This window comes from Bufo gargarizans, chromosome 5, assembly GCF_014858855.1.
Source record: "Bufo gargarizans isolate SCDJY-AF-19 chromosome 5, ASM1485885v1, whole genome shotgun sequence".
Lineage (NCBI taxonomy): Eukaryota > Metazoa > Chordata > Amphibia > Anura > Bufonidae > Bufo > Bufo gargarizans.
Window position 1 is genome coordinate 459,244,059 of NC_058084.1, and position 16,459 is coordinate 459,260,517.

Genomic DNA, 16,459 nt, shown 5'->3' on the forward strand with positions numbered 1-16,459 from the left:
GTCGATCTATCATTCCAAGAGGCCTGAGGCTGCACTACTGACAGTCTGACAAACATGTCCGCTTCTGACCTGTCAGGTGCAGTGTTGGCATGCAGACCTCGTGTGGCAGCAAACCAGTGATCAGACATATAGAAGTTAGGCAGAATGTAGATATTGATCTGAATGGCACCTGACTGTCTCTCTCAGTAGTGCAGCCTCAGGCTTTGAAACAACCGCTCCACATCCTGGCAGTGCGCCGCTGCTCTGCTCTTTAGAGGGGTAAGAATGAGATAAATGCAGAGAAAACTTCCTAAGCTTGAAATTCAGAAAATCAAATAAATGTCAGAGTTTGTAAATTTATTTTTCATGTTTTGGACGACCCCGAATTCCGTTCCTGGCAGTTTCCATGGCGACTGTTTAAAAGCCGATTTGGAATGTTCCCGAGCGGAGAAGGTTTTCAGCAGAGAGTGGTGAGCGTGGGACGCGGGGTCAGCGCCGTTCACCGCCTCTGTTTTCTCATGATCAGAATGGTGCACAATGGCACAAGCCTTGAGGGCCGGGCACAGGGACGCCAAGTGGTTTATTTGTACCAAGCTTCTGAATAGGGGGAGAAAGAGAGAGGGCGCGACGGGCGTTTAATGGGAGACGCAGGGCGGAAGGAATAATGAGATTCGTGCACGCAGCAGAGATATTGTGGGTACGAAGAAAGTGAACCCTTCAAGGAACTTGATTATTTGTCTCAATGCAGCTAAAGAGGCTTGAGGGGGAGGATATAACTAAGGGCAGGCGGCACGACCGAGGGCTAGGGGGCACGACCGAGGGCTAGGCGGCACAGAGACAGCTGCAGCAACTAGAGGGGACTTTTTAGGGCAATAAACCAGCAATGCATGCAACCTTTTGAGGACTATACAAGAAAAATGCATGGAAGGAGGAAGCAGCACAGAGCATTTCAGGAGAGCAGTGATCTATGTGAGGTGGCATGTTTATTCATGTGACGTTAGTGAGGACAGGGCTGTGACAATATGAGGAGGAGAATGAGGGCAAGTGGGAGGAAGGAAGCACAAAGTATTTCAGCAGAGAAGTCAGCAGTGGTGACAACAGTGAGGACAAGGCTGTGTGTGACCGAGACCGTATCATGCAAGAGGTACACGGTGGAAGGAGGAGGGTCCACAGCAGCACAGAGTATTTCAGTAAAGGAGTGCGCTGATCGGTCGGTACACAGGGAGGGGGCCTGGTCTATCCCAACACCCACATCACACCAGTGTGGACAGAAAGAACAGTCCATTACTTTACCATGTATCGTTTTCTGAAATTTCTTCACGCCGACCATGTCCTTTGTCAGCTGAAACGTTTTCCCTTCTGTTTCAATAGTGAATTCCCTGAAAAAGAGAGAGTACGCCGATAACTATGATATACACAAGAGTCCTATAATCCGACACCCGATGGTCTGGAAGTGATGTCTATAGGTCCTAGTGGTGCAGATGGACAGGGATGAGACGACCCCTTTAACATCAGCTGTGCGCCAACCTCCCCCACCTTGGCCTGGGAAGCCCTCACCCTTTTTCTTCCAGAATCTTCTCCATCTCAGAGACGTAAAAGGCGTCACAAATGGCGAGATATTCCATCACCAGCTTGGCATCTTTTTTGTACGCCTTGCCGATCGCTCCCTTATTAGCCTCAAACTGGACGACATTTATGGTTTTGTTCAGTGGAGTTAAGGAAAAGAGGACAGAAAGCAAATTGGTAGGCAAGGATGTGTAAGTAGTCGCTGACTGAGGGTCACTTCCATACGGCACAGAAACGCACCATAAAACAAGTCTCACGTGGCAGAAAAAGTGACTAAGGGCTCATTCAGACAACCATAATTTTGCGGATAAAATGCGGACACATTCATTTCAATGGGGCTGAAAAAGATGCGGACAATAGGAATTTCTACCATAGGGCTGGCCGTTTTGTAAAATGTGGAACGCTCATGGCCTGTATCCGCGTTTTGCAGATCGTAAAACGGATACGGTCGGCTGAATGAGCCTTTAAAGCGAGCAATGACTATAGACAGTATGATAGTGTTGTATCGCCACCTGCAGGCAAAATGTGGCATGACATTAGAATATCTATTATAAGGCTTTTCTGTAGATCAGGGAATAAATTCCTCTCTGTATTATATTATTTTTTGCTATAACTGATAGGAAAAGATTCCTCCTTCCATCTACTGAAAACACAATTCAATGGAAACAATCAGCAAGTTTATCCTTAGACATTTCACCGATAGCTTTTCTGGGCTCTTCTAATGCCTTAAAGGGGTTGTCTCATCACAGACAATGAGGGGGGAATATCGCTAGGATATGTCCCCATTCTCTTATAGGTGTGGGACCCGCACCAAAAGTGTTGGACGGCGCACTGCGCATGTGCAGCCGCTCCCCATTCATTTTCTACGGGGCCGCCAAAAATAGCCGAGCGCTGGCTATGTCCGTTGGGCCCACAGATGTGAATGGCAGCAGTGGTGGTGGTCATGTGCAGTGCACTCCCATTCACTTCTATGGGGAGTGTGCTTGGTGGTGGCCGGAACCGGAGTCCTCCAGCCATCACCATGCGGGGCTCCGTTCCCGATATAGGTGCGGGTCCCACCGCCTATATAAAAGATAATGGGGGCATATCCTAGAGAGATGCCCCCATTGTCTGTGATGCGACAACCCCCTTTAAAACATGCACATCTGAGATGACTGTACAGCACCTGGTGTAAAGAGGATACCTCCCAGAATGCAAATCTGAGCATGCAGGAAATTCTGGGAGATTGCAGCTCTGAAGGAAGAAGAATACAGGCCGCGACGCTCACAGGTGGCAATATATGGCGAGCGCACCAGTTATTATAAGAACGTATAAATATCAGTAAGGATATAGGTTCTTTAAGAGGTTTCTCGGCCACGAGTGGCACTTTTGTAGCTCTGGCGTGGCAAGAAAGATCATAACAGGAACGGTCGGCACAGCCAACGATTTCTATCCATCCCTAAGAAAGAAACAAAAGGAGACCGTCAGTAAGAAGGCACACAAATCATCCTCCTATAATATAGGTCAGGGCAAAGGCGGGAAAAATCTAAGCGACACCACAGGGCTCCAACTATAAAATGCATTTACTACAAATGGGGGACACAACGGCAGGTCTGGGTGTGAAAGCCAAGTATGTGGTCAGCGCAGCCAAAGCGAAGGCTATCAGACAGCAACAGCACAAGAGACCCCCCACGGGATGAGCTGGTCAGACAGGGCACTGAACTTTTGAATAGGCATTAAAGGGATTGTCTATTTTAACCCCTTAGGGCGTACCGGTACGCCCTGTGTAGTTTTGATCACTGCCGCACGGCACGATATTCCGCCCGTTTATTTTTAGGATGGCCGAGCGGTTGAATCAGAGTGTCAGCTCATTGCTGACACTCCGATTTAAACAGCGGACATCTGTGCAGATGTCCGCCGTTTTAACCCCTTCCATGCCTTTACAGCCCCCGGACAGGATGGGGTGACAGAGGGGGGGGAGCTCCCCTCCTTACCCTTCCCAGTCTGCTCAGTTGTGGCAGACGGGGAAGGTTCCCATGGCAACAGGACGCCTTCTCAGGCATCCTGCTGTCCATGGTGCTGAACAGATCTGTGCTAAAGGCAGAGATCTGTTCAGACTAAGGCCTCATGCACACGACAGTATTTTTTCACTGTCCGCAAAACGGGGTTCCGTTGGTCCGTGACCGTTTTTTCGTCCGTGGGTCTTCCTTGATTTTTGGAGGATCCACGGACAGGTCATATTTTTTTTGACGGACAGGAAACACGGATCACGGAGGCGGATGACAAACTGTGCATTTACCGAGTTTTCAACGGACCCATTGAAAGTCAATGGTTCCGCAGAAAATCACGGAAAACGGAACAACGGCCACGGGTGCACACAACGGTCGTGTGCATGAGGCCAAAGTGTGATTGAAATACAGTGCAGTACACTATATAGTGTACTGTACTGTATTATACAGACATCAGACCCACTGGATCTTCAAGAACCAAGTGGGTCTGGGTAAAAGTAAAAAAAAAAGTAAAAAACACATTTATCCCTGATTAAAAATAAAAAATAAAATAAAAATTCCCTACACGTTATATATCACCGCCTCCGTAACGACCCGATCTATAAAACGGTCATGTTACATTTCCCGCACGGTGAACGCCATAAAAAATAAATACTATGATAAAATTTAAATTTTGCTCACCTTACTTCCCAAAAAAAGGTAATAAACGTGATAAAAAAAGTCGTATGTACGCCAAAATAGTACCATTCAAACCGTCGTCTCATCCCGCAAAAAATGAGCCCCTACATGAGAAAATGGCCCAAAAAAAAAAAAAAAAAAAGAAAAAAAACTATGGAGACACTAAAATGATTTTTTTTGTTTCAAAAATATTGTGTAAAACCTTAAAAAATAAAAAAAGGAATACATATTATTAGGTATTGCCGTGTCCGTAAGAACCTGCTCTATAAAAATAATCACATGATCTAACCCCTCAGGTGAACAACGTAAAAAAAAAAAAAAAAAAAAAAAGGTATAAACAAAAAAAAAAAAAAAAAAAAAAAAAGACATAATTTTGTCACCTTACTTCCAAAAAATGGTAATAAAAGTGATCAAAAAAGTCATATGTACCCCAAACTCATACCATTAAAACAGTCATCTCATCCTGCAAAAAATGAGACCCTAACTAAGACAATCGCCCAAAAAAAAAATAAAAAATACCGTATTTTTCGCCCTATAAGACGCACCGGCCCATAAGACGCACCTAGGTTTTTGGGGAGGAAAATAAGAAAAAAAAACATTTTTAACCAAAAGGTGTGCTGTGGGTTTGGAACTAATGGTGGTCTGTGGATGGCACTATTACTGGGGATCTGTGGATGACTGACACTGTTATGGGGGGGGATCTGTGGATGACGGACACTGTTATGGGGGGGGATCTGTGGATGACGGACACTGTTATGGGGGGGGATCTGTGGATGACGGACACTGTTATGGGGGGGGATCTGTGGATGACGGACACTGTTATGGGGGGGATCTGTGGATGACGGACACTGTTATGGGGGATCTGTGGATGACGGACACTGTTATGGGGGGGATCTGTGGATGACGGACACTGTTATGGGGGGGATCTGTGGATGACGGACACTGTTATGGGGGGGGATCTGTGGATGACGGACACTGTTATGGGGGGGGATCTGTGGATGACGGACACTGTTATGGGGGGATCTGTGGATGACGGACACTGTTATGGGGGGGATCTGTGGATGACGGACACTGTTATGGGGGGATCTGTGGATGACGGACACTGTTATGGGGGGGATCTGTGGATGACGGACACTGTTATAGGGGGGATCTGTGGATGACGGACACTGTTATGGGGGGGATCTGTGGATGACGGACACTGTTATGGGGGGGGATCTGTGGATGACGGACACTGTTATGGGGGGATCTGTGGATGACGGACACTGTTATGGGGGGGATCTGTGGATGACGGACACTGTTATGGGGGGGGATCTGTGGATGACGGACACTGTTATGGGGGGGGATCTGTGGATGACGGACACTTATGGGGGGGGATCTGTGGATGACGGACACTGTTATGGGGGGATCTGTGGATGACGGACACTGTTATGGGGGGGATCTGTGGATGACGGACACTGTTATGGGGGGGATCTGTGGATGACGGACACTGTTATGGGGGGATCTGTGGATGACGGACACTGTTATGGGGGGGATCTGTGGATGACGGACACTGTTATGGGGGGGATCTGTGGATGACGGACACTGTTATGGGGGGGATCTGTGGATGACGGACACTGTTATGGGGGGGATCTGTGGATGACGGACACTGTTATGGGGGGATCTGTGGATGACGGACACTGTTATGGGGGGGGGATCTGTGGCTTGCACTGTTACAGGGGGGGGGGTCTGTGGCTGACACTGTTACAGGGGGGATCCGTGGATGGCACTGTTATGGGCTGGGGGGGGGGTCCTGTGGGTGGCACTGTTATATATGTGCCATCCACAGACCCCCCAGCCCATAACAGTGCCATTCACAGATCCCCCCCCCCCCCCCCTGTAACAGTGCCATCCACAGATCGCAATCTGAACCGTCAACACCCCCCCCGGCCGTCGCCGCACAAAATATAAGTTGTCATATTGAATTAATATTTATTAAACATGCCCCCCAACTCCTATTACTACCGTTCATCCTAATCGCTGCTGTAGAAATCAGACCGGCAGGACGGCCGGCCGGCGCGTCTCACTGACGTCACTTGCCTGCGCCGCCTACTTCATTCATAAAGTAGGCGGCGCAGGCACGTGACACGAGTTACGCTGCCGCCCGCCCGACTGGCCTGAATTCTACAGCAGCGATTAGGAGGGAAGGTAGTAATAGCAGTTGGGGGGCATGTTTAATAACTATTACTTCAATATGATTTCTTATATTAGTATACCAGAGCGGCGGGGCGGTGCTATACTACACTGACTGCACCGCCCCGCCGCTATTGCCGGCCCCCAGCTCCTCCCAGTCCCTCCCCGCTCACTGATACATCGCTGCCAGCGATGTAAAACTCCACGCATTCGCCCCATAAGACGCAGGGGCATTTCTCCCCCATTTTGGGGGAAGAAAAAGTGCGTCTTATGGGGCGAAAAATACGGTATGGAGACCCTAAAATGATTTTTTTTTGGTTTCAAAAATGATATTATTGTGTAAAACTTAAATAAATTTTTAAAAAGTAAACATTAGGTATCCCTGCGTCCGTAACAACCTGCTCTATAAAAATATCACATGATCTAATCTGTCAGATGAACGTTGTAAATAAAAAATAAAAACTGTGCCAAAACAGGTATTTTTTGGCAAATTTTCCATTTTAATCCATTTTTTCCCGTAACAAAGCAAGGGTTAACAGCCAAACAAAACTCTATATTTATTGCCCCGATTCTTTAGTTTACAGAAACACCCCATAGGTGGTCGTAAACTGCTGTACGGGCACACGGCAGGGCGCAGAAGGAAAGGAATGCCATATGGATTTTGGAAGCCAGATTTTGCTGGACTGGTTTTTTGACACCATGTCCCATTTGAAGCCCCCCTGATGCACCCCTAGAGTAGACACTCCAAAAAAGTGACCCCATTTAAGAAACTTCACCCCTCAAGGTATTCAAAACTGATTTTACTAACTTTGTCAACCCTTTAAGTGTTCCACAAGAGTCAATGGCAAATGGAGATGAAATTTCAGAATTTCTATTTTTTGTTACTTTGCTTCACAAAAAGTGTAATATAGAGCAACCAAAAATCATATGTACCCTAAACTAGTACCAAAAAAAACTGCCACCTTATCCCGTAGTTTCCAAAATGGGGTCACGTTTTTGGAGTTTCTACTCTAGGGGTGCATCAGGGGGCTTCAAATGGGACATGGTGTAAATAAACCACACGGCGTTCCTTTCCCTCTACGCCCTGACGTGGGGCCGTAGAGTGGTGAACGACTACATATGGGGTGTTTCTGTAAACCGCAGAGTCAGGGCAATAAATACAGAGTTTTGTTTGGCTGTTAACCCTTCCTTTGTTAGTGGAAAAAAATGGAAAATTTGGCAAACAAAAATTTAAATTCTGAAATTTCATATCCATTTGCCATCAACTTTTGGGGAACACCTAAAAGGGTTAATAATGTTTGTAAAATCCGTTTTGAATACATTGAGGGGTGTAGTTTCTAGAATGGGGTCACTTTTGGGTGGTTTCTATTATGGAAGTCTCACAAAGTGACTTCAGACCTGAACTGGTCCCTAAAAAGTGGGTTTTTTAAAATTTTCAAGATTTGCATCTAAACTTCTAAGCCTAGTTGTAACGTCCCCAAAAAATTAAATGGCATTCCCAAAATGATCCAAACATAAAGTACACATATGGGGAATGTAAACTAATAGCTATTTTTGGAGGTATTACTATGCATTATAGAAATAGAGAAATTGAGACTTGGAAATTAGCACATTTTACCCAAATTTTGGTAAATTTTGTATCTCAGAATGGTCTGGATAAGTAAAAGCATTTTAAAGTTATCACCACATAAAGTGACACTGGTCAGATTTGCAAAAAATGGCCAAGTCCTTAAGGTGAAATAGGGCCGAGTCGTTAAGGGGTTAAGCACCGAGATAGTGAATAAAAGGTCTCCCCTTTTTCTGGGGTACCAGTGCACTATATGGCCGCCCTTTCAATTTTAATGGGACTGTTAACCAAATTCTGCAGAACTGAGCCCACAGAACCCACATTCCCGATGGGACACCCTTCTCCGTGAGCGGCTCATCAGGTGAAGACTTTGGATACTCACATAGGAGGTTTTAGACTCGGCATCCCAGCAGTCGCAGGCATAGTGCGCCATCTCGTTCTCCATGTGCTGCCGGAATCTCAGCTTGTCTGGAGAGATCCCGACTTTAGTGAGGTATAGGTAGATCCTTCCGATGAAGTATCCCAGGACAGAGTTATTGATGATGCCCTGCGCCAAAGTGGAAGAGTCAGATATCAATACTGCCCGCATTCTTTATTAAGACGAGTACAGAAGGTCTATAAAAGGGTTAACTGGGTGAAGCCCCTATATAAACGTCCTATCACGGAGGCAATAAAGGGCCCCCCCCCCCCTCATCAGCCGGCCACCTCGCAATAACTCACCAGTTCCACAGCATCGCCGAGCCTCATTTTTTTGGCAGACTCCCCGCTGAGCTGAGTTTTGGAGGAGTACAAGAGGATGCTCAAGTCGGCCACGTTCTCAAATTTGGGGTGATCCTTCTCGTTGGGGTCCACAAAGTGCTCTATTTCTGCCATGGTGAATTCCCTGTAAAGAGCAGAATTGGGGTTTTATCACAAGATTTCTAAAACTCTGCTCAATCAGATCAGAGGATGAGGCGGTCACCAAATAAATAAATCTTAACATTACCAACAATTCATTGCGGTGCTACAAGTTCCCCCATCATTCTGCACTCAATCCCCCATAGCGAGAAAGGAAAAACTAAAAAAAATTATGGACAAACCCCAAGTCTTCAGACCCTCTACTCAGGACTCAGTTGAAGCCCCTTTGGCAGCGATTTCAGCCTCCAGTCTTCTTGGAGATGATGCCACAAGGTTTGCACCTGGATTTGGGGATTTTCTGCCGTTCTCTGCAGAGCCCATGACGTTCTGTCAGGTTGGATGGAGCAGTCGGTGGACAGCCATTTTCAGGTCTCTCCAGAGAAGTTCCATGGGGTTCAGGGCTCTGGCTGGGACACTCAAGGACATTCACAGAGTTGTCCCTCAGCCGCTCCTGGCATAGTCTTGTTGGAGGGTGAACCTTCGTCCCAGTCTGAGGTCCAGAGCTCGGGATCAGGATCTCATTAAGAATATCTCTGTACTCTACTCCATTCAGCTTTACCTCCACCCTGACCAATCTCCCTGCCCCCAACCAGCATGATCCTGCCACCACCATGCTTCACTGTAGGGATGGTACAGGGCAGGTGATTAGCAGGGCCTGGGTTCCTCCAGACATGACACTTAGAATAGAGGCCAAAAAGTTCCATCTTGATTTTATCAGACCAGAGAATCTTGTTTCTAAAAAAAAAAACCAGTTCTTTAGGAGCCTTATTTTTAAGGCGGCTTTCTTCTCCTTTACTGAGGAGATGTTTCTTTCTGGCCACTCTGCCATGGAGGAGGTTGACCTTCTGCACACAGGACCTTTGGAGGTCAGCCATAGTGACCATTCGATTCTTGGTCACATCTCTTACTAAGGCCCTTCTCCCCCGATTACTTATAGTTTGGTGGGACAACAGCTCTAGGGAGAGTCCTGGTTGTTTCAGACTTCTTCCATGTAAGAATTATGGAGACCACTGTGCGCTGGGAAACCTTTAGTGCAGTTGAAATGTTTTTGTCCCCTTCTCCAGATCTGTGCCTCCACACAGTCCCGTCTCTGAGCTCTACAGGCAGTTCTTTCCTCCTCATGGCTTGGATTTTGCTCTGATGCATTGTCAGCTGTGAGATCTTATTATAGACAGGGCTGTGTCTTTCCAAATCATGTCCAATCCACTGAATTTACCGCAGGTGACTCCTGCAACGTGCCCCCTGTGCCTCCCTAGCCACTCAGATGTCACCGTTGTACTGACTGCAGGCCTGGGTTGCAATCATCAGCATCTACTGTGTGCCACAAGCCCAGCCATATTGATGCAGTAATGATGCGGTGCATAAGGGGTTAAGGTTCTGTCACCAGAACCGTAAGCTATTAAAACTATGGTGTGCCCCCAAGTTCTCTGAGCAGACGACACCTTACCTAATTTCTAGCAACCCCATAGCAGGCACAGAAGCCCCCCTTCACTTATTCAATAGTTAGTGTAGCCCCCTCATAGTCGCAGCATCATCATTTAGCAGCAGCAGGGCTACATCCCCCAACCAAGGTGTCAGAAGAGGACTCCCCCAGTAGTCAATGCAAGGTCTTTCCACAATCACCCAACATGTGCGCCCTCTGCTGGCAGGAGGCCGACTACAACCTACTGCATCAATCTCTGCTAGGCAGGAGCCCCCTCATACAGACATATTAAACTTGGGAGAGGAACGTCATTAAAAGGGATTGTCAGGGACATGTGGACAGGTCGTCCATATCTGGTGGTGGGGGGGTTTGATCCCCAGAACCATCTCACTAGTTGTTCGGGCAGCCTCGTTCATCAGCCACATGGCCTTTGTGCAGCTCAGCCTCATTTAAGTGAATGGGCCTGGACTGCAATACCAAACACAGCCACTACACACTCTTCGGCGCTGTGCATGGTATACTAACACTCAGTCAGACACCATGACCCCTTCAAGCAGCTAAGTGGGAGTCAGACCTCCACCAATCAGATACCGACGAGCTACCCCTGAGGATAGGTCAGGAACCTTGTACTGAGCCACACAGCGCTCACACACAGACGTACCTTACTCTGATGAGTCCAGATCGGGGGGAGATCTCGTTTCTGAAGGAGTTCCCTATCTGAGCAGCAGCAAATGGCAGTTTTCCCTGATTAAATTCTAAGAGACGCTTGAAGTTGAGGAAGATTCCCTGCGCCGTTTCTGGCCTCAGATACCTGTTTTTGGATAAAATAAAATAAAAGTGACCTTGTTACTTTCAATATTTCCAGAGCTCTGTGTAATGTCTCAGCCACAGCCATATTGATTTCTATGGCAGGAAAAGAAGTTAGCTACTTCCCGTCTCATATCTGGCCAAATCTTGTATAACCTCTACATACAAATTATTATTATTAAAGCTCCATTCATCCCCTGGCGCTGTACATATGATAAGCGGTGCACATACGTTGCACTAAGCATGAACAAGACGAGTTACAGACTGGTACAGAAGGAGAGAGGGCCCTGCCCGCGAGGGCTTACGATCTACATGGTATGGGAGAAGGACACAGTAGGTGCGGGTTGAGTTGGTCATGGCGGTATAGAGGCAGCAGGGTCACTGGTTGTAGGCTTGTCTGAAGAGGTGGGCTTTCAGGTTTCTTTTGAAGGATTCCCCTGTTGGTGAGAGTCTGATATGTTGGGGCAGCGAGTTCCAGAGTATGGGGGATGCGCGGGAGAAATCCTGGAGGCGATTGTGGGAAGAGGAGATAGGAGGAGAGGAGAGAAGGAGGTCTTGTAAGGATCGGAGAGTGTGTGTGGGGGTGTATCGGGAAAGTAGCTCAGAGATGTAGGGAGGGGACAGGTTATGGACGCCTTCTATGTATTTGTTAGTACTTTCAAGTGAATTTGCTGGGCAATGGGAGCCAGTGAAGGGATTGGCAGAGGGGAGAGGCAGAGGAGTAACAGGGTGAGAGGTGGATTAGTCGGGCAGCAGAGTTAAGGATAGATTGGAGGGGTGCGAGAGTGCTAGATGGAAGGCCACAGAGGAGAGTGTTGCAGTAGTCTAGGCGGGAGATGATGAGGGCGTGTACAAGCATTTTTGCAGATTCAAAGTTAAGGAAAGCACGGATTTAGGAGATGTTTTTGAGTTGGAGGCGGCAGGTGGTGGAAAGGGCTTGGATGTGCGGTCGGAAGGAAAGGGCAGAATCCAAGGTCACTCCAAGGCAGCGGGCTTTGTTGACTGGGGATAATGTGCAGCCATTGATAGTGATAGATAGGTCTGTTGGGGGAGTTGAGCAAGATGGGGGAAAGATGATGAATTCTGTTTTATCCATGTTAAGTTTTAGAAAATGAGAGGCGAAGGATGATATAAAAGATACATTGTGGGATTCTGGATAATAAGGTGGTGATGTCTGGACCAGAGAGGTAGATTTGTGTGTCGTCAGCGTAGGAGTGATACTGAAAGCCATGGGACTCTATGAGGTGTCCCAGACCAAAAGTGTAGATAGAGAAGAGCAGGGGTCCTAGGACAGAGCCTTGTGGGACACCAACAGAGAGGGAATGAGACGAGGAGGTGGTGCGGGAGTGGAAGATGCTAAACGTCCGGTCTGTGAGGTATGATGTGATCCAGGAGAGGGCCAGGTTCTGTGATGCCAAGAGATGAGAGTTTGCAGCAGAAGAGAGTGGTCAACAGTGTCGAAGGCAGAGGACAGGTCAAGGAGAAGGAGGAAAGAGTAACGGAGAAGGCAGAGGACAGGTCAAGGAGGAGGAGGACAGAGTATTGTTTCTTGGTTTTGGCTGTCAGTAGGTCATTGGTGACTTTGGTAAGGGCAGTCTCGGTCGAGTGGTGGGGTCGGAAGCCAGATTGTAGGCCGTCAAAGAGGAAGCAGGAGAGGTGAGAGGACAGTTCCGAATGGACATGTTGTTCAAGTAGCTTTGAGGCATACGGAAGAAGTGATATGGGGTGATAACTGGACAAAGCAGATGGGTCAAGTGAAGGCTTTTTGAGGATGGGTGTAATGGTAGCATGTTTAAAACCAGAGGGGAAGACACCAGAGGATAGTGATAGATTGAAGAGATGAGTTAGGGCTGGGATAAACACTGGGGTGAGGTTGGGGATGAGGTGGGATGGGATTGGGTCAAGTGCACAGGTGGTCAGATGTGGTCTGGAGAGTAGAGTGGAGAGTTTTTCTTCTGTAATGGTGGAGAAGCTGGTTTTGGGAGAAGAGGACTGAGCAGTTGTGTAGAGGGTCTGTGGGGACTGTGTAGTGAAGCTTTCTCTGATGTCGACTATCTTTTGTTTGAAGTATGTGGCAAAGTCCTCTGCAGAGAAGAGAGGAGAGGAGGGGGGGCGCTGGGGGACGGAGAAGGGAGTTAAAAAGTTGTTTAGGGCTGTGGGACAGGGAAGATATGAGAGATGAGAAGTCGCCTGTTCTGCATCAGCGAGTGAGGATTTAATTATGAGGAGGGATTGCTCGTATGTGATGAAGTGATCCATAGAATGGGATTTCTGCCATCGCTGCTCGGCAGCTTGTCTGAGTTTTTTGGTCAGGTTGGTGTTCCACGGTTGTCTGTTGATTTTTTCGGATTTATTACAAATATTCAATAGTGTATTCCTCTAGTGAACCCTCATGAGGTCCGGCTGAAAGGGAGAGCAGAAAGTGGGAGGGGAAGGAGTCAAATTAGCCCTGCAAGAGCCAATATGGCTGACAGCGGCAAGGCGACTACTTCCAGAAGGTAAAGAGAACTCAAGAGGCTGGTGAACCTAAGAGCGAGGACTGGTTACACACCCTGTCATGTTACCCCCAGGACCGATGGACGTTTTGAACATCAGATTGAAGGACACCGGAGGAGAGAGGTCATTCTGAGTGATGGGAGATTTCACATTGTATTTGACGAATAGATCCGCCAGTTCCTGCTGACCGTAGTTGTCCATCTATGCAACGAGAGGAGAGACGGTGAGACTTAAGACTATACAGAAAACAAGTCTGCTGGATAAAGCCCCAGCAACCAAAGTAAACCATGCTTAAAGGGCCAGTGGGCGAGGAAGGGGTTAACAACGTCACCCGCGTCAGGACGTTCTCCATCTCTGCCTTCTTTTCTGCCGGACACTTCTTGTCAGACATCAGCTTCTGAAGGTGAGCTGCAGCAAAAAGGAGGAAGAGCGGATAAGTATGAAAGATCTCAAAGAGAGGTCTCATTTTAAAAAAAACAGACACAAACAAATGCCGGCACTAGGTGGCGCTAACTGCATACAGATTTATTACTGCATTCAATGGGAGATGTGTACAGTAGTGGCCAAAAGTTTTGAGAATTACATAAATATTGGAAATTGGAAAAGTTGCTGCTTAAGTTTTTATAATAGCAATTTGCATAAACTCCAGAAGGTTATGAAGAGGGATCAGATGAATTGCATAGTCCTTCTTTGCCATGAAAATTTACTTAATACCAAAAAACCTTTCCACTGCATTTCATTGCTGTCATTAAAAGGACCTGCTGAGATCATTTCAGTAATCGTCTTGTTAACGAGCACAAGGCTGGAGATCATTATGTCAGGCTGATTGGGTTAAAATGGCAGACTCAATTCTTGTTAAGGCTTCAGGGCGTCCAAGAAAGTCCAGCAAGCGCCAGGATCGTCTCCTAAAGAGGATTCAGCTGCGGGATCGGAGTGCCACCAGTGCAGAGCTTGCTCAGGAATGGCAGCAGGCAGGTGTGAGCGCAGCGGCACGCACAGTGAGGCGAAGACTTTTGGAAGATGGCCTGGTGTCAAGAAGGGCAGCAAAGAAGCCACTTCTCTCACACAAAAAAACTAACATCAGGGACAGATTGATCCCAAGAAGAAAAGGTGAGCGCTACCATCAGTCCTGTGTCATGCCAACAGTAAAGCATCCTGAGACCATTCATGTGTGGGGCTGCTTCTCATCCAAGGGAGTGGGCTCACTCACAATTTTGCCCAAAAACACAGCCACGAATAAAGAATGGCACCAAAACACCCTCCAACAGCAACTTCTTCCAACAACAGTTTGGTGAAGAACAATGCATTTTCCAGCACGATGGAGCACCGTGCCATAAGGCAAAAGTGATAACTAAGTGGCTCGGGGACCAAAACATTGACATTTTGGGTCCATGGCCTGGAAACTCCCCAGATCTTAATCCCATTGAGAACTTGTGGTCAATCCTCAAGAGGCGGATGGACAAGCTAAAACCCACTAATTCTGACAAACTCCAAGAAGTGATTATGAAAGAATGGGTTGCTATCAGTCAGGAATTGGCCCAGAAGTTGATTGAGAGCATGCGCAGTCGAATTGCAGAGGTCCTGAAAAAGAAGGGCCAACACTGCAAATACTGACTCTTTGCATAAATGTCATGTAATTGTCGATAAAAGCCTTTGAAACGTATGAAGTGCGAGTAATTATATTTCACTACATCACAGAAACAACTGAAACAAAGATCTAAAAGCAGTTTAGCAGCAAACTTTGTGAAAACTAATATTTGTGTCATTCTCAAAACTTTTGGCCACGACTGTACATGCAGCCAGGATTCTATCATTTCTAGTTAACAGGTGATAAAAGGGAGTTTAAATGCAGAATCAGACTACCTAGAGCTGGCTTGTAGTCTGTTACCATGGAGACACATAGTATTAGAGCTGTACTTGTAAAGTTGTTTAATTTATTTTTTGATGCTAGTTTAAAAAATGGCTGCAAAGTTGGAGACGGTTACTGGGACGCAGCGGTGCTTTACTTGCCTTTTAGAAGATGGTCGGCTCGGAAGCACTCTCCGTTCTTGACGTCTTTAACCATGAAATCTGCAAACTTGTCTACGTGTCCGGACGTCCTGCCAGCAAGATAAGCAGATGAGGACTAAGTATGGAGATGACCCTTACCCCATCACGTGACTAGACCCGTCCATCAGGAACCCCCACAAAAAATATATATACAAACTGCGCAGGGGAAATCTGCGCATGCGCAGCATGAGTTTTCTGATGAATAGGGCTGGTCAGGTGATTCTCCATCAGAGACCACTACAGTCCAAGGGGGCGGCACCTATTATAGTAAGATTGATTAACCCCTTAATGACCACCTAATTTACAGGGCATTTAACCCCTTAGATGTCATGATCAATAGCAACCACAGCATCTAAGTGGCTTAGAGGGAGGGAGCTCCCTCTATCTCCCATCATCACCCCGCAAATGAGATTGCGAGGTGCCAATGTCTTCATATGGCAGCCTGGGGCCAAATGAAGGTCCTAGGCCTGCCTCCTATGTATGCCCATCAGGCTGGTAAATGTATAGCAGTGACCGTATAATACACTGCACTGCATAAGCAGTACGGTGTATTATAGGAGCAATCAGACGATTGCCTGTTAAAGTCCAAGAATACTGATCCCGTAGGACAGAGGGATAAAACTTAACATTACATTTTTGGTCAATCTAAAATTATAGACACCAGAGGAGGAGCCTCTACACCAAACAAAAATTATTAACAAGACAGCCCAGCGGGCAAAATAGTACATATATAGATAGTGTGACCAGGATGTTATAAAAAGCAGGAACGTTCTCACCCGATTGTGGATCAGGATGTCTCATGAGGAAGACTGGAGGTGGAAACGGTCCTTTGATGCTTCT

At 47.0% G+C, this 16,459-nt stretch overlaps 1 protein-coding gene across 1 annotated transcript in view; it reads right to left on the bottom strand.

Moving 5' to 3' along the window:
• LOC122937996 (glycine--tRNA ligase) overlaps positions 1 to 16,459 on the bottom strand; it is a 39,299-nt gene that overhangs the window by 3,401 nt on the left and 19,439 nt on the right. The window contains exons 5-13 of the mRNA XM_044293242.1: positions 15,581 to 15,669; positions 13,902 to 13,978; positions 13,626 to 13,771; positions 10,929 to 11,078; positions 8,668 to 8,830; positions 8,330 to 8,494; positions 2,876 to 2,983; positions 1,537 to 1,682; positions 1,273 to 1,358 (exon numbers count right to left, since the gene is read on the bottom strand). Of these exons, the coding sequence (XP_044149177.1) occupies positions 1,273 to 1,358; positions 1,537 to 1,682; positions 2,876 to 2,983; positions 8,330 to 8,494; positions 8,668 to 8,830; positions 10,929 to 11,078; positions 13,626 to 13,771; positions 13,902 to 13,978; positions 15,581 to 15,669 (1,130 nt within the window). The remainder of the gene's footprint in view (positions 1 to 1,272; positions 1,359 to 1,536; positions 1,683 to 2,875; positions 2,984 to 8,329; positions 8,495 to 8,667; positions 8,831 to 10,928; positions 11,079 to 13,625; positions 13,772 to 13,901; positions 13,979 to 15,580; positions 15,670 to 16,459) is intronic.